This window comes from Dermacentor silvarum, chromosome 6, assembly GCF_013339745.2.
Source record: "Dermacentor silvarum isolate Dsil-2018 chromosome 6, BIME_Dsil_1.4, whole genome shotgun sequence".
Taxonomy (NCBI): Eukaryota; Metazoa; Arthropoda; class Arachnida; order Ixodida; family Ixodidae; genus Dermacentor; species Dermacentor silvarum.
In genome coordinates this window covers 157,940,208-157,963,688 of record NC_051159.1, presented here as the reverse complement: position 1 = coordinate 157,963,688, position 23,481 = coordinate 157,940,208, and the positions used below count along the sequence as shown (strand labels likewise).

At 47.2% G+C, this 23,481-nt stretch overlaps 1 protein-coding gene across 1 annotated transcript in view; it reads left to right on the top strand.

Moving 5' to 3' along the window:
- The first annotated feature begins 841 nt into the window (after positions 1–841).
- The window catches only part of LOC119456291 (hemicentin-2-like), a 346,474-nt gene continuing 323,834 nt past the window's right edge, over positions 842–23,481 (top strand). Inside the window, exon 1 of the mRNA XM_037717982.2 lies at positions 842–1,739. Coding sequence (XP_037573910.1) covers positions 1,664–1,739 — 76 coding nt within the window. The 5' untranslated portion in view covers positions 842–1,663. The remainder of the gene's footprint in view (positions 1,740–23,481) is intronic.

Sequence of the window (23,481 nt, the reverse complement as noted above, 5' to 3'; positions counted from 1 at the left end):
GCTCGGAAAAACACTTTTATGTAGCACATATTGAGCGACAGAGAGCTTAAATCAAAGCAGCTTCATGAGACTCCCACATAATTAAATATGGATTACGGCTCATTATGAACTTTCGACCGTAAAATGTGATTTTCGTATTCGGCTACTGCACGCTATTTTCCGCTGCTTTAAGACGTCACACGAGGAACAGCACGAATATGCTCCAACTGAAATAATTTATTTAAAGAATGAGAAACATGCATGAAACAATAATCGATCGCGTTGGCGGCATTTGCATTGCAAGATTTCATTTACCACGCTGAACACAGCCGAAGTAAAGAATGATGACAACATCGAACGCTGACGTCATTTTACATTTTATGTTTGTCTAGAAGTTCGAAAAATAGCACCTTCCGTGTTTTCTAAATGCATGCTGAAGAACTTAACCTACACCACACGCTCGCGCCGGCAACTTATACAGGCTTGATCGTCACATAGATTTATCTATATCAATTTATAAATCAGATAACTTGGTGCTCATCACGTGAGCACAACAAGTAAAAGCTTTATCTGTCGCAGTACGCTTTGCCCCGTACTTGCTTCGCCCCGTCTGAAGGATGTGAAACGGTCCCTTACGCAGTCTACCTGAAAAATAGTTCGCGTTGCTGCCGCTTCAGAGTCTCAGAGCGCCACCGTCGCCCTTCGCGCTCTTCTCGAGCGCTCAAGAAAGAGCGCGCGGCTTCCTCCTCACCCGCGCTCTTCGCGCCTGTTGACGGCGCCAAGGCGGTGGGAACGAGAGCGAGGAGGGAAGACGCGCACGACCTCTTTCCCTCCGAGCCGCCACCAGGCAGGCCGCCGCGTGGCCCGCTGCGCCGCCCGACTCCCGAGCGCGCCAGCGAAAAAACCAGTCCATCGCCGGCAACGGTCGCCGCAGCCTCACTACTCCCCACGTCGTCGCTTCGCGAGTTCACCGCTCCTGGTGGGGGAGAAGCCGCGTGTGTGCGCGCGTTTTGAATCCTGCCGTGCATGCTGCGAGACGCCTTGGCCCGTGCGCTCGACCGAAGACGCTCGCTCACCGCTTGGACGCCTGCGTGCTGCATCGTGGTCGTCGGCTGCTGAAGACGGAGTCTCCAGGAGTCAAGAGGCGTGACTTCTCGCGCGCTTGTGCGTCCGCGCGCCGCGCCCACCTCTGCCCGTCTAGCGACGGGTCACTCGCTGCGTGGATGACCACGTCCGAGATCTGACCGACCAAAGTGGCGGCGATGGTAGCGTGTTACTGTTACTTGTAGAAAGTTTCCCTTTCCCCAAGCAATCGTGTCTGCTGGAGTGTTGCGTTTCTCCCGAGAACAGCAGAAACTCGGGTGGAGTGATAGCCGGGTAACCTTTTCGTTAGTGTCGACTTGTGGTGTAAAGAGCCACTGTCAGTGCGTTGCCCTTCTCCGTCGGCCCCTGCTCGTCTGGTGGCTGTGATTTCACTTGACGGGTTCGATCACCGAGTGACCGCGGAGTGCGCGGTGTTCTTTTCGAAAGTGGAGGAGGAAGAGACGACGAAATCATCATCTGCGGAGACCTGCGTGGGGAAATAAGTGCTCTTCGCTAGCTTGTGTGCTTTTTTTTTCTCCTCAGTTTATTGTTTGTGTCCCCTTTGTCTTTGGTTGTGCGTTTCACCCTGGGGCCGCCAAACATGAGTGTTGTTCAACGCCAGCGTGCTGCGGGCCTGTGGATACCGTTCGCCCTCGTCGCCGCCAGCACCGTCATAGGTAAGTAGGTCGCAGGCACCGGCGCTGCGTGACGCCCGTATGGCACACCGTTTTCATCTTTCTCTTTCTAGCTCATTTTTAAAATTATTTTCTTCCCCGCGAAAGGGTCCCAGTCGGGAAACGCTTTCATGGTCGCTCTTCTTTGAACAGCGGGAGGAAAGGGGCGTACTCGACATAAAAAAAAAACTTGTCTGTTTTTAGCCATATTCACACTGTCTGGAACGTCGTCACGCGTCAATGCTGCCCAAGGGGCCTCCAACCACTCTGAAACTTTTTCTAACGGCACACAAACAGCAAACAGTAAGTGCTGGAACCTTCGAAGTTGTGAAACCTGGAATGAGTGCACCTGGAGACTGATGACTACTGACGAAGCAGTCGTATGTGTTAGTGTACTTACGACGTCGACAGTATTGGTTCACTCCGCTGGTTTTCATCGTTTTCTGTAAGTTCCTCGAAGAAAAATTTCAGCAAGGTCACTGCGTTAACTTTTGCAGCTGCTGTGGGCTCTGTCTATCGGTAATTCGTAATTCCAAACATAAAACATGAGTACGCGAAAGGGTATAACCTTTTTCACATGGGTGTCACACGTATGAGAGAGCTTATAGGGAGAAATTTACTAATGAAAGTGTCTCACTTCTTCGCTTTCGTACTCATTGATATTAAAGACTGGATTCCTGCGCGCTGTAATATGCCCAAAAACCCACACAACCCTGATAGCATTAAATGCCCCCGTTGAGGCGTCCGTCCGCGCTTGCGAGCACATCTGTATGCACGATCCTAGCTAAATCCTTCTGCGTATGTTGCTTTGTTGAGCAATGCATGACTAAGTTCTGAAGTCATTACTTGAACGCAGTGGCTAAAAACAAGCATGCGCTAAGAACCGCGACGATCCCTGGCAGAGCATCGACAAGAACTGCAGATTTCACAGCCGTCTTTCCGAGAAAGAGAGATAGAGTTAACAGCGTTGAATTAGAATAGCGATTTGGGCGAGTTAGTCTAGTTCATGGCGGGATTGCAGCGCAAAGCACCGAAATGCGGAATGACAAATGGGAGGTTCACGGTAAGAAGAAGAAACACAACGCTCGGGTTTGTTCTTTCCGCTAAGATCAGATTTGTCTTTTGCACTTCAATGCTTCGCGCAGCAATCACGCCATGAAAAGAGTTAACACTAAAACTTAGATCGGTTGGCCCTAGCTATTGTGCTTTAGCCTACTACTCTTAACACTGACAAAAAAAAAATAAATAAGAAAATGAAAGCTGTAAGCTTCTGAGCACAGGAAGAAGGAATCCATAATACAATAATAACCAGTTGAAATTTGTACGAAGCTGGCGGTGGCAGGGATAACACGTTATGCCCACGGCTCACTTTCAGTCTCAGTCGCAGATACAATAGCGGACGATCAGTATAAGCAACACGCAAATTGTGCGAGTGGTATTGCATGCGAGCACTGAATTTACGCTGCATCTTAATAAACTCCTTGTCGAACTGCGTGCAGCGTGTCAAAGCATGAATGAAATTCCGACACGCACGTGTATTCAAAGTGAAATACGGGTATCTTTCGCCGTTCAGCTGAAGTCCGACCTGTAGGTAATCCTCCCGCCAAACACGTGCTTTGAAACACGCGTAACAACAGCAAAGCTCAGTTTCTGTGGATTCAAGTGCTAATTTTCTTTCCGTCTTAGTGTGCAGCCTCAAAGTCAGTTCTTGGCCAGCGCTAACTGCAAATGCCAACCGCTGACTATCGCTATACCCGTACTTCTGAAAATAGCTATACGTTGACTAACTAAAAGAAACGACGTTAACAGACAGAAAACTGACAATTGACAGTGAACGCACCGGTGGGTTTCGCCCTGACAATTGTGAGTACGTCACATCAGCAGATTATTTGTTTTTTCTCTTTTAAATCAAATTTCACTTTTGCATGTCAGTGAAATGGCGTAGCCAGAGGTGTACTCCTTCGAACCTCTTGAATGAAACACTGTTTAAGCCTACCTACATGAGCAGATCACGACCAGTGACAAAAGATAGTCTGTACCATTCGCAAGCGGCAATAGCAGAAAGAAATGGAAGAAGCTGCTTATGGTGCAGCTAAGCGTTACAAATTATTATTATTATTATTTGATTTGTACACATATACACACAAGGACACAAATGGATTAAGGAGGGAGCAAGCTGACAACTGCCACCGAGAGGGGCACAACGCCTGCCTACTCCTATAGGAGGAGGGAATAGAGGAAATGAAAATATGAGAAAAGAAAAAGGAAATAAAGAAATGACGGAGACACGGACAGAACAAATAAAAGAAATAAAAACAAAACAAAATACAAATAATGTCTATAAACGGGAGGCCAAGTCAGTGTCCTTCAGAAAACTTAGCAAGGCTCGATGGGCCTGGTCACGTCTTGCAGCGCTCCCCTTTGGAAAAAGGCAATCGTCAAGGGTCGCACATTGCAGCCCCATAAGTCTATACTCCTTAATTAGTAATGCGCGCTGCGCAACGAATGCGGGACACTCTAAAACTAGATGTTCAAGTGTCTCACAGGAGCCACAAAACGTACACGACGGGCTGTCCACACGTCCTTGTCGGTATAGGCGTTCGCGCACCAACACAGACCCAACCCTTAACTTGTATAACAGTGCTCTAGCACGACGGGGCAAGCCTCGACCACGAACGCGGGGAGGGAACGATCCGTCTGCAACACGCCGGTCTGGGTGCTGCTTTAGGAGGTGTCGGCGTATAAGGAGACGGGCGTTTTCAAACGTGCACGAAATGTCAGGGCAGTCACATTCATGGTGGGCACAGCTTGAAGCGAGGCGATCAGCCTCTTCATTTCCAGCAATGCCCACGTGCGAGGGTACCCACTGGGCAATGAGGGACACTCCACAGGAAGTAATTTTGCCCGAAGTTTCTTGGATACTGCACAACAATGGGCTATCGGCATCTTGTCTAAGTCTGCTGAGGGCAGCACGGGAGTCTGTAAGAATGACGACCTTCAAGGCGTTTAATTCTTCGTGTACGTATTTCAGAGCAACATCAATCGCTGCTAGTTCTGCAGTTGTTGATGAGGTTGGATGTAGTATTCTGAATACCCGTCTGATGCCAGTCGAAGGGCAGAAGAAAGCTGCAGAAGCGCCTTGCGCGTCGCTGTGTACAGATGCGTCCGTGAATATTTCAATATAACCTTCAAATTTTTCAAATAGGTGGGACTGGGCCAATTGAAATAGTGCCGGAACAGGCTGACTAGATTTTTTGTGGATTTCAGGAATTGTCAGATAAATGGGGAAGGAGCATTTGTTGCGCTTCTTCGGAGTAGTGAAAGAAGTAGTGTCTCGTGAACTGTGAGTAATGTCCACAAACAATGCCGCCATTTTCCCCATCCGAGAGAAAGGGCGCTGAAGCAGCCGATTAATCAGTGCTTGGCCGTCTGATGCTCGGTGCAAACGTTCGATATGGTGTAGCGCTCTCTGGTCTGCTTGCAAGCTCAGGGGCAACTGGTGCGCTTCCGTGAGTAGTGGAACAGATTGTGCCTCACGAGGTAAGCCAAGCATGACTCGGAGGGCAACACGATGGTCCCGTTCCAACTGAGACATCATATTTGGCGGCACGTTCAAGACTGGCAAGGCATACATCACGCCAGAGAGGACAGACGATTGGTATACCTGAAGTGCTGTCGTCTGGTCGCAGCCAGCGCCCCTAGCAGTCAAGGCGGCCACATACTTGAGCAGCGACCGCGATTTGCACCGCACAGAGGTAATGGCAGGGCGCCAAGAGAGGCGATCATCGATAATTACACCCAGGTAGCGGTGGTGTTGTACCCATTGTACCGGTGTCTCTCTGAGGTACAGCCAGAGATCGCAGAGAAAAGCCATGGACATGAAAAACGAAACTATACTTCAACAAAGAGAAGAGGACTGTTTCAAATTATGTATTTAAAATTAGATCATGGGTTGATGCGTGCGATAACCACGATCTTATATATTATGAGGTACGCCGTATTGGAGGACTCCGGAGCAGTTTTGACCATCTGAAAGCCTAACGTGCATCCGATGCACGGTAGACGAGTGTTTTTTTTTTTTTTTTTCATTTAGCCTTCATTGGAATGCTCCCACTGAGGCTGGTATCGAACCCGGCACCTCGTGCTGAGCAGCGTGACACCATAGTCACTGAGCTACCATGGAAAGCGCTCTCCTTTTTTTTTTCCTTTTTTTTTTTTGCGCTGCTCTGTTTTCACAACCCAGAGGGAATTAGGCGTTGTATGCAAAGTTCTGTAAAAGAGGCTGGTAGGCCACTAAAAGAATTGCGTCGTGTTGAAATTCTACACCCGAAGTGCGAAGTCTTATTGTCAAGTCGAGAAAAGACGTGTGCGACATCGTTTGCGCGCTGAAGTCGAGGAGTCTGTTCTTACGCAATGTTTTCGGCGTGGATGCCGTGCCGTCAAACGGCGCATGCTTCCCGTTCGGCGGAAGGAAGCCATTAGTGAAATGAAGGAAAAAGAATAGTGAAACCACCAAAAGATACGACAGAACGGGAGCCCTTACATTTCTTTTTTATTTTACTTTATATTTTCTGCTGCTTCTGAAACTCAATTCGTGCTGCCCCGTGGAAGCAAAACATATCGATTGGCGGACTTAAAATTGTAATGAGCCTCCGACCATGCGGACACGTACAATCTTTTGTCACGTGTGGCGAGCACGGAGGTCTGTGAAGCAGCAGCTTAAACGCGCTTCCGAAAAGCCCTATTTGCGAGGTCACGTACGGACCATCTGTCGAAGAGCTGGTGTGGCTTGGACCTTTTCCGGCGTTGAACGGACGATTTCAAAAATGAAAATAGGCACCAAGAAGACGAATCATTGCTACGTGAGATGGAGCGGCCGTCACCATTGTAAGGTGATTAAATCTTTATTTTCCAGCCATTACAACTTTTATAAGTAAAAAGGGCGTGCGTTTATCAGTAGGAGCATCTGATGTTTCGTCTCATTTACGCGGCGTAACCTTAAGATCAGATTACAGTCATGCTGTTGTCCCGACCTTTATCTGCTTCTACAAAAAAATGCAAGCTCACCCTTTGGCACCGACAACTTCTTTGACGGTATTCGTGAACTTGTTGGTTCCCTGTGCACCCGCTTTCAAGTTCAACTGTTTTCATTTTTATTGTCGATTGAATCAACACAATCCTTGTGGGCTTCGAACTTGCTGTCGCATTTCAGGCGATATTTATTCCTTTGCTCTGCGAATTTCAAGATGACTCAACGTTGATCAGTCGTCGCACTTCCGGTTACCCCAATGACTTGAAGCTGTGCAGATATGTATGCCAAGTATACTATATATTTAACACGGCGTGGTTTCTCAGTGGTCATGGTGTTGGGCTGCCAAGCACGAGGTCGGGAGATCAAATCCCAGCCACGCGGCCGCATTTCGATAAGGGCGAAATGCAGAAAACACCCGTGTACTAAGATTTAGGGGCACGTTAAAGAACCCCAGGGGGTCCAAATTAATCTGGAGTCCCCCACTACGGCGTGCCTCATAATCAGATGGTGGTTTTGGCACGTAAAACCGCATAATTATATATAGTATATTTCCCTGTAGATTTGAGGGATTGACGAAACTCCACGAATTAGTTTCGTCTTTCTACCTAGGACATACAGCAGGGAGGTATAATTTCAGCGCCTAAAATATATTCAAGCTGGGGAACTAAACGCGGGAAGTTGGTAAACGCATAAGCTTCTCAGTGCCCTCGTCACCTTCCCGAACGGTGTTCGTTCGGGAAGACCCCACCATAGCCTCGGGCATGAACGCGTCTCACAAAACGACTTGCCTGCCAGATGTCCCTGATTTGTTCGCTATTTCCTTCTATTTTATATTTGCATATGGTCAAACGACGAATAGCAGTTGTTTCATGCCATGTCCGCCAGGAAAGTCTCCAGTCACGTCTGCCGTTTTAACAAAAGACCACGACGACCACGTGACTTGGGGCTTCCGAGGGCGCGTGCATTACATTCTCTAACTGCGTTTTGTATACGCTTGAAGGTATTCAGCGAAATCTCCCATTGTTTAATGTGTTTTTTTGTGCTTGTTTGGTTCTGAAGCAGCCTCGTGTACGGCGCCCGGTCGCGATCAGCTACAGCATACAAAGTGGCCCTGATGAGCTCGGAGAGGGCGTCTCCTCATTTCAAGGTTGCGCTATGAGCGGCTTTTAGTGGATGGAAATCTCGTCCAGAGAACATTCGCCACAGCCGTTTGTAAGCAAGGCTGAAACTACGTTTCACGATGCCGGGTTTTTTTTTTTTCTGCGAGTGAAGCCAAAAACATCCATGTTGTGTCGGCCTTAAGTGATATTATTGAACCCGCGGGAAAATCATTGACGCAGAGGGGTGTTTATAAGCTTTTCTGGGAACGCCCAGACAGCTATAGCTGTATTGCTGGCCACGCCTGTTGGGTTTTGTTCGCTTCAAATAGCTACTCACGTTTTGTAGGGTCTATTCCACTTGGTCGTATGCAAAGCCCCTGGCACGTTCCTTTCACGCAAACGCGATAATAATTAAATTAATTTCTTCAGTTTACGTGCCAAATCCACGATCTGTTTATGAGGCACGTCGTAGTGGGGGACTCCGGATCAATTTTGACCACTTGCGGTTCTTTAAAGTGGACCCAATGCACGGTACACGGTCGTTTCTGCATTTCACCCCGTCGTAACGCAAACACATTAACTTGTATAACCCGCCGTGGTTGCTCAGTGGCTATGGTGTTGGGCTGCTGAGCACGAGGTCGCGCGATCGAATCCCGGCCACGGCGGCCGCATTTCCATGGGGGCGAAATGCGAAAACATCCGTGCACTTAGATTTAGGTGCACGTTAAAGAACCCCAGGTGGGCCAAATTTTCGGAGTCCCCCACTTCGGTGTGCCTCATAATCAGATCGTGGTTTTGGTACGTAAAACCCCATATTTTTAAAATAACTTGTATATATTAGCAGAAGCGGAAGCCCTTTCAATGTTACATTCTTCTCGCTCGTGCCTTATAGGCTCCATCGTGGTCACTAAATTTCTACTGTCGATCCCGATTCACAGTCTGTTATTTTCTGCGCGAAAATCATCTGATTACTTACAATGGCGCTGAGCAAAGGGAGGGAGTTGCTTTTTATCTGCGCACAAGGCCATCTCGCCTCGAAAGCATGTTTATTCTCTATCGTTCTTTTCATTGCTCTTTTGCAGAGAGCATAATGAGATAAGAAATAAACATAGCCGAACAACACGGAGTTGCTATGCCAATATAAGGCGCTGATTGAAGACTCGTCTTAATTAGACAACGTTGATATGTTAATTCTATGTCGTCTTTCGTTTCCTGTAGAATAGATAAATCTGGTTGACAGAGCACGGTAACCTTGAGAGAAGACGTTTAGCTGCACCGACGTGAAGCCGATCGACTGCGTCGATGGCCGATGGATCATCCCAGCCTGTCGCAACAGCAATTTTTCTTGCTTCGCGCCAAGTCTGTCGCCGATCGGCGGCGCTATTCCGCGATGTTTACGTGTCGAACCTCGCACACTATCGCGCGCCTGACTCACAGCGGACGCTGAGCCACTCCGATGCAAATGCTTGCCGGAACTGGCGTGACTATCGAATGGAGACACGAGAGACGACACAGCGCTCGCTCACTCGCGTGGTAAAATGAGCACGTTCAAAGCTACGGTCCTAGAAGAGCGTCGATTGGTGTGCCGTCACACAAGGCGCGGTTGGAATGCGACAACCTGTACTCGCGTCCGCACGCCTATGTGTACCTCTGCGCTCTTTCTGCGTGTTGCAATCGTTGGCTCTTCTCAAGCGGCGTTAAGTTTTCAATGTATATGTACGGGTTTACTTTCTTTTTTTTTCCTCTTCGTTTGCTTCCTTGTTCGGCAGCTGCTGTTCGAGCTGTCTCGCGCTTGCTCATCCTGAATCACGCACGAGTGGGCGTGAGCGACAAACCGTTTCTTTCTTTCCGGCATGCGTTTTCTCTTCGACCTTTGAGTCACTGTAGCGCGCGTAGCATTTGAGGAAATCCGGTGGCCGCGACCGTTACGAACAGGTGTCCCAAGCAACACTCGGAAAACATCTTCGTAGCCGATGCATGCGCTCGCGAGAGCTCGGCGGAACTTGGTTCCTTGAACCAAGTTCCGTCGAGGCTTTCGCTAGCGCATGCCTGACGCGTTAGAAACTTCGTGCTTTGGAGCGCAGAGGCGTGATGCACGTCACATTTCTGGATATTGGCGATAATGCGAGATTCGCTTTGCTTGATTTTCTTTGTTTCCAGCCTGACATTTTTGTCGGAGACCTGTTTGCGGCCGCGACTCAGCGTGTGGGTATGCGTTTGTGATTCACCGCTCATCATACAATGGTTGCTGTCGCGGGTATCGGCGGTAGATAAAGGACACGGGGGCTCGCGCTTGTCGTTTTATCGCATTTGTCATCGCTCCCTTGCAACAAAGGTGTCGTCAAACTCACAAATTCGGATAAAACCCTCTCGCCACCAGAATTTCTCACACGTAATTAACTTTCAGCACTACGTAATCGTTACTCGGCCTACGGAGGCTTTTGCGAAAAACTCCTGGTTTTGGCTTTAACCCATATTAATTCTCTGTTTCATATACAGACCTCGTGTATTGCGTTGTAAGGGGAAATACGAATCCGCACGTTTACATCGCTATGCCGTCTTTTCTCGGAGCCATGCAAGAGGACTGCGCATGATGAACTTGTTTAGGCCTGCGCACAACAATTATGAAAATTACCACAGAAGCTGTTATGAGTAAGCCTCAATGTTCGCGTTTGTCAGCTCTGTCGAAATGATTCATTCCTTAATTATTATAGGTGACCAGCGGCCCGCTTTATTGTTCCATTGTATTAGTCATTATAGAAGCGTCATTGCTGATTATTTTTTGTTCCGTTATTATTATATCAAGCCTATACAGGATACGAATATTGGTGTGGGAGAATGCATAGCTGTTGCCGTCGATTTCATTTATTTCTTCGGTTCTCCATATATACACCTAGTGCAAACCTTTGTAGTGCAGATATATATATATATATATATATATATATATATATATATATATATATATATATTTCTGAGTGCATTTTACTTCTCCAGTGCTATGAGGGAATGGATCGCTGACGTCATCTATCAGTGCGCACGTCATCGTAATGCGCACGAGGCACTGTAACGCTTATGCAGCACTTGCGGTAGGGAATCATCGATGCGCATAGGTCAGAGGCACGATACAGGCGTCATCCACGTTAATGTATTTCCCGCTCCATCTTGGCAGTAATATATAATATACGTCAAACTAAGCCGCTCGCAGAGCAAGAATGGTACGCTCGCAAATTCAGCTTAGTCGAGGCAACACACAAATGTGTCTGACCTTTCTTATTTCGTTTTTTCGCTTTGATTTTACTTATTATGCTATCCAATAGCTGACTCATGAGAGCTTCTCACCAGTTATTTTGGCAACGAGATGTAATATACAGTTGTAGCCAAGAAACAGTGAAACGAACGGGCGCATTCGTCTATTCGTCGCATCCGACCATCTTTAGCATTTAATCCCTGTGCTTGTGAAGGCAGCTGCCACCTTGTATAAGGCCTACGTTGTAGTTCCTTGCTTTACGAATAATAGGAGTCCACCTGATTTCTTTTAAAGTTTAGACGTGATATGCTGTTGTAACAGGTTGTGTCCAAGCAAACACGGTAATAGTACGTTGCGGCATAATTGGTGGCACGACGTTTTATAAATAATTAAATCAATCAAATAAATTGCGAGGTGACCATGAGATTCAAACTCGCATACTAGTGGCCGAAAAATGAAATTACTGGCTACTGTAGGGCTCAAAGTGCTCTCTCTTACAATCTAGAAGCTCGTGCGTGGTAACACTCCTGCGATATTTGAATAAATGGCGGAGCTTGCAATAAATGTTCATAGAAGCCGGATTTTTAACACTCCATTGAGTTTTGCAACACATCAGAATAGCCTTCAAGGTATAGGCTGATAGTATGGACAATGTGCTTAGCCTTCTCATGCATATTCGATAGCCTGCAAACGACAACAGTAGCCTAGGCACTATACCCATCGTTCATTAAATTGTGGGGTTTTACGTTCCAAAAACACGATCTGATTATGAGGCACGCCGTAGTGGGGGCTCTGGAAAATTTGGACCACCTGGGGTTCTTTAACGTGCACCTCAATCTAAGTACGCGGGTGCTTTCGAATTTCGCCCCCATCGAACCCATCGTTCATATCCACAGCCTTAGCCATTCGCCTTGAAAATAGGCGGGTGCATCAAGCCTTCGTGCAAGAGCGTTTGGCCATAGGACTTTGGAGCGATAGTCTTTCGAAGTTTCTCGAGGTTGTACTTTTCACTATCCACGCTTACGATCAAATCACTACATTCAGTCTAAGGCAGGTAACGGAATATTATTTATTATTCCTATTATTATGCTTTTCGCAGCACACACCGTTATTTATTACATTGCAAGCAGGGCTGTAAACTCGTTTTATGTAACAGAATAACAGCTGGGCACGTCTAGCGTTTCACACACACACCACGGTGACACACACACACACACACACACACACACACACACACGCACACGCACACGCACACGCACACGCACACGCACACACACACACACACACACACACACACACACACACACACACACACACACACACACACACACACACACGCCTATGTATACTATACATGTATATATATTGCTCATTCCTGAGAAGTCAGTTTTGCACTATCCAAATGTGCACATTCGTTACTATGACCTGTGTTTTGTTACAATCGAAAGCTTGTACATCCTATACCTCAGCACTCACTGACGTCGTAAGCATTCAGAGAAACGATAAGGCGGCATCGTGTTCAATATTTTTGAAAGAAGACATGTAGCCTCCAGTTCTTGAACCTTATGAAGCTGTACCACAAGGACACTGACTTGTCTGTTTGAAAAAAGGATTAAAAAAAAAAGACAATAAACGAAAAAAAAAGTCTTTCCGCTGGCACTGACCAGCTAAGCATTTAGAAAGGCCCGCAATAAATAAAAAAGCGTTCATAACCATATTTCAACCTTTTGAAGCATATAGGAAAAGGGCATACACCTGTCGTAAACAGAAATGTTAAAAGATTTTGAATATATACGTGAGTGTCACGGAACAAATGTTCGCATGCATGACTTTCTAGTAGTATCGTGTGTCTAGCGTATTCTGCGAACCGTGTAGGCTGGGCAGGGTTTTTTTCGACTCACTACGTTTATTATAATAAAGTAATTCGTTTCTACGTAGTCGCACCTTAAGTACTATGCTGTGTCGAACAGGCGCTGTAAGGGAGCGGCTGAGCCAAGCTATAGACACGTTCAACATGGCTATAGCTCAAGTTCTGTGAGCTACGTCAGGAAATTCCTTCGAGTTAAACGTTTGCGTCACTCCTTCTCTGACGCACTGGTATAGATCACACTATGCAAATGAAGCTAACAATTGCGTTTTTTGACGTTTTTTTTTTCTTAGCATGCGAAGGCTCAGAAATAATTTCAGCCTCCCGGGGGGTTTCACGGGGAAATTTTAACCAAGAAAATACTGATTTATCGAATACCACTAAATATGTATAAAAAATGGTAAATGTTGTGGTTTGACGGTTTTGAGTAGCAGGTCAATTATTTATGAAGCCAAAAAAGCTGATTTAAGTGTAGCCGTCTTTATGCCACTGTAGTTGAGCTAGTTACTAGTCTTATTTTTATTGTTGCTAATTCATTCATACACTATTATGTCATCGGCATTACAAAAGAGCCGTGAAGGAGCCATCCAAGGACACAAGGCGACAAAAATTAGTTAGAAATTAGACCCAAAGGGCTACTGAACAAGGATGTTGCCTAAGGCTCGTTTAAAATGTCATGGCGTTGTGCAGAATGGTGATTCGATTCATCCGATAACGATGTGTTTTACGGAAAGCACTTTGAGGGCGTTCGCATATAATTACGAGGAACAAAGAGATGTAATGACACAGGACGATCACCGATCATTTTGGACTTCCATCATTAAAATGTTCTCAATCGTCACTGAATGCCATCTACATTTAAAGCGCTCATTCACTCGGCTTTTGCTACGTGCGTTCCTCAGCTGCTTTGGTGATAGCAGAATCATTGTAAAACCAGGGATTCATTTGTCTTTTGAGCGGCTCAGTGAAAATTACTTCGCGTCTACACGCGGCGGCGACTATTTTAAACTAGAGTAAGATCAACACAACAACGACAACTGCTACGTATGGTAACTGAGACTGCTGACATGACTTAATTTGCTGCTTTTTATGCCAAGAGCTACGAACTTCCCCGTCAGGGTCGCCCAATGTAAATGTTCAGAAGGACGATAATATATGCTTGAAATTTGTCTTTGTAGATACGAGAGAGACAGAGACAGAAGAAAGGGGAAAGGCATGGAGGTTAACCAGACTGGAAGGTCCAGTTTGCTACCCTACGCAGGGGAGAGAGGTGAGGGAAGGGGGTAAAGTGAAAGGAAAGTAGAGATAGAGAAAGGGAGCACAGATACACAGTCACATTCAGTCTTTTTCTTTCTGGGGTGTCACGTGTCAAAACCAGTTGTGGTTATGAGGCATGCCGTAGTGGAGGGCTCCGGATTAATTTTGACCACCTGGGGTTCTTTAAAGTGCACTACAACGGAAGCACACGGGCGTTTTTGCATTTCGCCTCTATCGAAATGCGGCCGCCGCGGCCGGGACTCGATCCCGTGACCTCGTGCTCATCAGCGCAAAATCGCATTCGGTCACTGTCACCGCAAACAATCACTGCACAGTAGCACTTGCAGCACTGTAAACATCAATTCAGGCTACAGCCGCTTGTCCAGTTCTGTAGTTTTTAAAGACTGCAACAAAACCGTCGTCGGCCTCCGCTGCGATGGCTTGTGATGTCGGTATTCTAAAATGGATTCACCTGTTAAGGGTCTTTGGTCCAAGCGCGAGATCGCGATCGTCTATATAAATTGTAGCGAGGACAATCAGAGAGAAGGTGTTGAAGAGTCTCCTCGCTACCACAGTCATCACACGAGGCGTCGTCGGTCCATTCGATACGGCTACTCCTAGCCATATTTGATAAAGCAGAGACGGGGGGTATATTCTGTATAAGAGTGCACCTAGCGGACTGTCCATTTCGGCTGTCGCCGACTGGCTCCAGCAGCACGAGCGAGGAGGTAACTGGCTGGCTCCATGTTAATGGCTCCAGATGGAGTTAATCGCGACAGCCTAAATGGACAGTCCACTTGGTGGACAATTACAAAATACCCCGTCCTCTCCCCCAGCTATGATGCGAAGGCGAAGAGTCTAGGTGGTGCAGGCGGTTGCTTTCGTGATATCCCGGTTGAACATTCGAAGTTTTCTAGCGCCATCTGTCTTTAATAATGGTATTGACTCATCTTTGTCGCCTTGAAGACTCTTCTTTGTCGCCTCTGCTTCTCTAGCAGCTGTTCAGTGAATCCATTGTCTTCTAGGGATTGCAAAGTATCTCTGTGCCTCCACATAGGCTCTCTAACAGCGTGTATTAAATGTAGCGTACATGTGCTCTTAATCATACCATAGGTGATTCAGCATCGCCCCTTCTTTAGAAAAAAAAATTAATGTATGCCACTTGAGCGTATGGAGAAACACGCCGCCGACACGACCATTTCTATAGAATGGCGCAGACTTATGGAAGCTACGGTAAATATTCGGTTATAAATAGGGTGGGAATTCACGTAACATGTTGCTTGTAACAGGGGTCCGTGGTTGGCTGTCTTTGAAATTACGTAGTGTTGCGCAAGCTGACATTACGGCGCATGATAACAGATTTTTATGAGTCATATTTACGTGTGGACCATTCTCGAAATTCGGGTGCGGTGACAGTAGCTCAATTTTCGTTAGCTTTATTAACGTTTCGTAACGGCACCCACCCTCACCAACCTTTTTCTTTAGTACTGGACATTCCTGTCGCTGCGTCGGCGCTTAAAGTACATAATTTTGATGCGTAAGGGCGTTAAATGGGTCATTGGGCGAAAAAACCGGCGTCCGGCATCTGTAGAAGCGAAACGGCACCTAAATTACCATTGGCTGCGACGCCACGGCACGAGCGCGCCTCGACAGAGCGGAGCGGGCGAAAGGGGACACCTGCTTAGTGCGCCAAGTGCTGTTTGGGGGGAGAGCGCATCGCCGCGACGCCAAATCACCCTCACTCTCGCTTTCGGAAGCCTCCGTTATCCGCGCGTTCCTTGTCTCCGCAAGCTCTCGCCTGAGTTTTAACTGTGCCTCCGTAAGGCCAAATCAAAACGCGCCAAGCGTCTCAACGCGCTCGCTTACGCTATAGGATTTCATAGGTCGAAGGACCGCTCAGCGGCGTTCACTTGGACATTAATGCTATCGGATTCACAACTCATAAGTGCTTAGGCGTCTTCGAAGTGAAAAACAGAAATTATTCATTTCATTTATTTGCCTTAAATGTAACAAACGTAAAGCAACTTACATTGGTTAGCAACTTACAAAAGTAGAACATACGAAAGTAACCAAATTGAACGAGACTTACAACGGTCAGTATATACCGTGATGTCAGAGAAATTCAGGCTAAGTTATCTTGCTCAGGTTGTAAGTGAAACTAATAAATATCTTCATAATGGAAACAAATAATGAAACAAACAAATAAGGAAAACAATCACTGCATTGCAATGCAGTATTTGTCTGTCGTACCATTGTCTATACTGCGGGTTTTCCTTACGGTCAATTCGCAAGGTTGTGTTGCAGGGTCCCCCTTCAGTCGCTCAAGAATGGAAGAACCCACCACCCATGATCCACCTGTTTGAGCATCACGACGGAATCACAGAGTGGTAATCGCGAATCTGTTTCTTAACGCGTCTCAGTGTGTGTGGCTAGGTTTCATGCGAAAACAGAGCTTCCTACTGGTAGGAGCACTGATTTTCGGAAAAAAGGTTATGATGCCCGCTGATTCCGGCTTTGATGCCAACCGCTTTCACGCCATTACCGACTGACGCGCTCGGCCGTTGCTCGCTTCGTGCGTCGCCCCTCCCTGGTTCCCCTTCCGCCAGGCGCTCTGGCATGGCATCTCCAGAGGTCCTTGCCGTTTGGCCGCAGGGCGTGAGCTGTGGCGGCGGCATGCCGCGCTGCCACAACCACCACGTATCGCTTGCGAGGCTGGGGGAAGGGGGGGGGGGGGATGAGCGAGGAAGAAAGCGGCCCTTCACTCGTCGACCGGTCGCCGGCTCCCACCTCTCTCTCATGTTACTGTTTTGCTTCTGTAGCGATCCTGCGCCCTAAACGCTTGCTTTCCTTCGCTTTCGTAGAGCGTGTACGTCCGTCTGTCCCGCGCACTCGTACGATTCTTTGGTGCCCTCCTCACGGGCGCTTCCTCCGCGCGCCCAATTTTTTGCCCTCTCCGTGGAAGCTCCGTGGCACCGGCATGGCCGGCAGTGGATGGCCTTGAACCGAGCTCGCTTTGGCGGCTGGCGTTCTGGTTTCTCCCTTGCAAGAGGTTCCTACATGGCAAAAAGTTTTCCTTTTCTTTTTTTTTTTTTTCTTTTTACATTGCGTTCTTGTCTTTTGCTGTACGTATAGTAATTTCTTGTGTACCTTTGCACCTCTGCGGCCCCGTTAACTCAGTACGGTGTTGTTTTACTCTTGCATTTAGTTGGTTGCCATGGTTTTTTTTTTTTCATTTTCTTTTTTTTTTAATGCTCATATAGCCAACCGCTGGTTCGTCTCGAACTTTTACACGACAGCTAGCAGAACGCTAGCTGTGTGAGTCAGATTTGTGATTGAGTGAGATTGAGTGTGATTGATTGTAAAGGAAGGAAGGAAGGAAAATAAGAGGCGAAAGGCAGAGAGGTTAACCAGGTTAAGTGTCCGGTTGGCTACTCTGCACGGGGGGATGGGGTAAGGGCAGAAAAGATGAGAAAACCAGAGAAGATTAAAAAATTTGGATAGCGGTGTGCCACTTAATTCTTTAGCGTGCAGGATACTATACTTAATGTTGCGTTCTTTTAAAATCATGTAGACATGCATCAATTGAGTTTTAGAGGAAATAGTTGGCTTCCTGGTTGGAATACGGATGCATAAACCATTCCATATAGTGCCATATCTCTCTCGCGGGTCACGATCTTCCTTTTGGGGTCGCGATTCCCGGTACATACGACGCTTCCGAGAATCGAACTTCAGTCCGTTGCGGAACAACACGACGGCCCCTGTTGTAGTAGTTCTACAAAAGTAGGTCTTCCTGTGGCATCCCGACGCTATAACAATTTTCTCGACGACGGCTTGGGATGAAGCGAGCCTCCTGTGGCGCCGAACCGCTCCTGAGAATCCCCTGCGGGTGCCCCCCTCCGTTTCCAGCAGCTTTCGACACGAAGACGGCGACCCACTCTCGGGCGCAACAGAAACTTGTGGATTCTCCGCACGCCGCGCGCTCACTCTCGATGCGGGACCATCGGTCGGCCTCGCGAGCCGTGTCTTGTTGTTGGATATTACCGCACTTATCCTTACTTTCTTGCTCCTCTCCCCTCAGACCCCCCCTCCTCTTCCGAAAGGCCGAAGGCCTCGCCTTCTCCTTTCCTTACACATTGCTCACACCATATCCAGCACATCCTTCTCCTCCTCCCCGGTCTTTCCTCCTTCCTATATCTATCGGGATTCCTCTACCATCGGCCCCGCTAATCGGTGTGGGCGTGTGGTTTCCGGACTTGGTGCTCGCACAGCATCTCGTTCTTCTTGTGCCGTTGCTGCTAATGCTTTCGTTTCGTTGCTCGACCCCGCCGCAACTTTCATCGTTATTTAGTGGGGCTTGACCGCGCCACCGTTTTTCTTTTTTTTCCCCTCGTTCCTGTACTCCCAGCAACGGCGTTTCGTCTCAGTTTGCTCGGCTGTTGACTCCTGACGGTTGCGGTTGTGTTGCTTCGGTTTTGTTCCCCGTGCTTCTCGCATCGTGCCAACCTTTCGCGCAACCTTTTGCTTCGTCCGTGGAAGATCGAGGGGCGGGCGCTCGTCATGAAGCAATGGGTGCCCCGGCCTGTCTGTCGTGCCTGCCATCTCGACGCCGCATTCCTTTACTGGGAAACGAGCGATTCGTAGCCGCCCACTAAAGCTGCTTCTTTATTTACTGAAATTTGCTTCGTTGGTTTTCGGCGCCCAGATTTCATCATCCAGTTCGCCTTCTATTGTTCTCCGTAACACTCTTGTGTTTTTTTTTTTGTTTTTTTTCCTGCCGCATTCTTTTTTGTGTGTGTGTTTCTCTTCACCTCTTATGCTTATAGCCTGCCAGGCGGCCGACGACAGTGTTTCCTTAATTGTACGAACATGCTTTTTTTCAGAGCCTGTTCTACTTCTATGAAAAATTACAAAAATAAGAAGAGCTATGCAGAGCGAAGTCTGGTAACCTATGTGCGTGCAGAAAGAAAACGATAAATAATATGAAAAGAAACATTGCTCTTTGATTTTCCTTGTCGCGCTCCTTTTTATTTTTTTTTGTAGATACTTCGTTTGGAGACACTTCATTTGCTTTCTCTGGCGATTTATTGTTAGATGAGTGCAGTCGCTGAAAGCAAGCATACTTGAAAATCGCCTTGCGAAATTTAAGTAAGCTAGAATTCTAGAAAAGAAAATTTAATGCACTTAAGGGCGCTGGCTTCGCGGTCTGTTTATTGCTCTTTAATTGGGGCGTCTTTGCCGATTTCAATTCTTCAAAGTTTCAGTCGGCTCATTAAGTTTGACATCTATAGTCGGCCCACGCAGGAACCTTATGGTGGGCGGACATGGATAATTCAGCATCTCTGGCTTCCATCAGTGTATGTCGAAGTTCGTCGTTCGATTTTGCCCTCTCAATTCAGCTCTATCTGCGATGGAATGATAAAATAAATGTCAGAAGAGTAAGAGTGGATACAAACGCAAGACAGAGGGATACAAGAAAAAAAAGGTGAGGGGGGGGGGGGGGCAATAGGTTTCCCTCTTTTTGAAGCTAAAAAGACGTACAGGACAGGAAGACCAGGCGCATTTCATTTCGTTTATGCCAGTAAGAAGGAGAAAAAAAAGCCTTAATTAACAAACCGAAACGGCCTCACGGAAGAAAAAAAAAAATCCCGATCATCGTGAACAACGACGTCGAAACTTTTTACAATCCAAGCACTGACACCTTGGAAAAGAGTAAGGAACATGCAAGCCTTGTACATATATTCTCGCTGCAATGGCCACTTTCAAGGGACAAAGAAAGAAAGAGAGAGGACAATCAAAGGAGAGCGCAGGGCAATCAAAACAACAAAAAGTTCTGAAAAACATTAAGGACACCCTAACAGCGCGATCGTTTCCGAAGCTCCGCTAACTAGTACAGGGAGGCACGAAACAGAGTACAAGATCAGAGACAAACACAGCTCCGTAAATGAGCGAAAGTGCGCACAATTCTGACAAGAAGAAGAGTTCAGTTTTGCAAGACGGCTAACGTAGCTCCACATAGCTGCATAACACAATACCCAAATACATAACCACGTACAATACCCGCCGCGGTGGCTTAGTCAGCTAAGGCACGGCCGCTAAGGCGTTGCGCTGCTGAGCACGAGATTGCGGGATCGAATCCCGGCGCCGGCGGCCGCATTTCGGTGGAGGGGAAATGCAAAAACGCCCATGTGCTTGCGTTGTAGTGCATGTTAAAGAACCCCGGGTGGTCAAAATTAATCCGGAGTCCTCTACTACGGCGTGCCTCATAATCAGAACTGGTTTTGGCACGTAAAACCCCAGAAAGAAGAAGAACCATGTACAACAACCAGAATTGTCTTCAACAGGTCATATATATTGCCTGTTGTATTTAGAGAATCCCCGATAGTGAGCTCAGGCACGAAAAGTAATTACGAACCAAGAGCTTCGTACATATCCCAAAATATTCTTAAGCTTACAAAGGCTGTTTTATTAGCTCCGCCGATGACCATTGACTAGGATTTTTGTTTTTTAAGAGGTTATAATGAACTGTACTACAGTCTGACAACATTAGCCCTCAGAGCCCACTTTGAAACTTCATGGGCTTTGAAAAACAGAGACCGACTGCCATTTCGTACTATCCACGAAATGTAGGGTTGAGCTTGCAAGAGAATATCTTGCTGCTGGCTAAAGCGCATTACACGCCGCCGTGTCCGTGCGTTATCTGTTCAGTATGGCGGTCGATGGGAGCCCGAGCGAAGCACGAGCCGCTCTGCGTGCACACAGCAGTCGTTCTGGGCCAAATGTGCTGTTGCGCTGCCCGGCTGAAGTATCGCGCGGTGCTTATAGTGCCAGGTATAATGGGTCACGATAGCAGCTCGCGGTACGCTGCAAGCTCTGAACGTACTGCGCTTAAAAGCGTGTTGCCTTCTTACCTTCCAACACGGCATGCGTCGTACAAAGTGGGCAAGTCAGTTTTTTTGTTGTCTTCATTTCTTTTGCAGAACATCGAACGGCCTTGAACGATTGCTTCCAGGTGCAGTCCAAACTTTTCTGTTTTTTTTTTTTTTTTTGTCCGTGTTTTACATTTCACCTCTTCGGAATCATTGCTTCGAGACTTTCTTGTGGTCTACACTTAGTCGCCTGCTTTTTTCCTGTTTCTTTCTTTCTTTATTTATTTCTTTCTTTCTTTCTTTCTTTCTTTCTTTCTTTTTCTCATCTGAGCGCCGCTCACGCTGTGCTATGAAACAGCCATAATGAGAGCCTGAGGATCTGGGCGTCTTTGGCGCAGTTCTTAATCGCCATTTAATGGCCCACGCGCCTCAGAGCTCTTTCTCCGACGCCTGAAGGAACAGCTACCATGCCATGGCTGACTGCGTGCTGGCGTTTCAGGCAATGAGTGCAGCGTCTTTATCTTACGTGTCGTAATAGCTGAAAACCAAATATGACATCGCAAAAAAAATGCTTTAGCAAACAAGAAATCTCCTTGCGAGAATATGTTTCAGGGGCACCGAAGCTTGATCGGCCATATTGTGTACTTTTAGCACCCGTTCCACCCCCCTCCACCCCTTGTGGCACGCTTCTGTTTCCCTTTGTCTTAAGTTTTTCCGTTTCTCATTCCGCACTCTTAGGGTTTTTTTTTTTGTTATATGGACCGGACAAATACAAATAGTAACTATGGTGCCTTGTGTTCGCGTCGCGCCTTTCTGGCCTGTTCGTCCATGTAACGCGAGGACCCCGAAGATCAATGCGTCATCACAGCAACCCACTGCGCGTTCTATACAGTGGCAATATGATCTGAATTGTAGTAAAATCGTTGTAAAAACAACTGCGCGTTGATATACCAGAATAGAATAGGAGGAATAGACGGGAAGACAGGGAGGTTAGCCAGTTCTCAGATCGTCTGACTACCCTGTGCTGGGGAAAGAGGTACCAAGTAATCAGCAGTGTCACTGGAGACCAGTTCAACAATCGTTAGTGGAAAAAAAAACACAGTTGAAGTCTGCTTAACTGCATAAACTGAATGTCTCGCTTAGCGTCTCAAAGGATATTATCTAAACATTCTGCGGTTGCACTGATTTTGACCTCCGCAACAAGGAATTCCTTAGCCTCTGTTCTACTCTGCGCTGGACTGTTGTGATTGCGCATGTACAGCGGCTCCAAAGCGCCAGGAAAGATGGAGCCCTCTGCCTGCTCGCAACTGAAGCCCTCTGCTGCTCGCATAAGTCGAGACGGCCTGTATCCCGGGCAATAAAATTACCAGTTCTAAGAGTGGTCATTTGACGAATGGCCTGGTGAATGACCGGCTAACAAGGTCGACTCAATTACCATGCGCACTGCCGGAAGCAATAGATCAGTGCTCCCCGTCTGTCCCCGATACGTCCAAGAGCGACACTCGCTGGCTTTCTGCGTGGCGTTGTTTTACAACCCGTCATTGTCTGAATGAATAATATTTGGCCAGTGGAGCGACCAACATAGTGGTCAGGGTTGTTGTTCATTTTCAGCGGGACCGTAGTTTCACGGTCGGTTTCTAAGAGAGAGAGAGAGAGTGTGTAAACTTTAATGGGAAAAGGCAAAAAAAGAAGGAAAATGTGGGTGTAACCCCTAGTCCAGGGCCCCACTGGCTTGAGCGGCTCGCTGGGCTTGGTTTCTAAGTCTCGAGAACATCACGTCTACCTGTGATTAGGCCCCTTCGTAGTCGCGCCTACGAATCGTCATAGTTACCATCCTTGTCTCTTGTTAGGCCACCCGGGCTGCTGGGATCGTGAACTGAGTATCCCGCCCTGCTGCAAGCACGCTGGAGAAAATTCAGACGACGGCATAGTAATCAATCCTAAATAAAGCTTTATTCTCTCTCGGTCTTTCTCGTTTTCTAGCACCTTTATTATTCCGATCCTATTATCTATCCCGAACACGCAGATTCAGGCCGATGTATTTCCGCGATCTTTCATGCGCCGTAGACAGAGCGGCGTTATAGTCGAAAGGCCAAGTTTCATAAAAAAGCGTCGGTGTTCAGTCTACAGGAAATGAATTATATTTGGCGGGTGTTTTAAATGTGATACCCGTTGAAACTGTTTGTGTGCCCTGGCTTAGCACTAGACATTCTAATCAAGACTTTCGCCCTTTGATGTTTTAAGTAATAGTTTTCGACTACTTTGGTGTCGTACTGCAGTAACTGGATGAGTTGGCTCGCAGGAACTATACAGTGCGTCGAAACAGTGGCGCATTATAGTGAACTTCGACAGCCGCACTGCCGTATGCGGCACTCC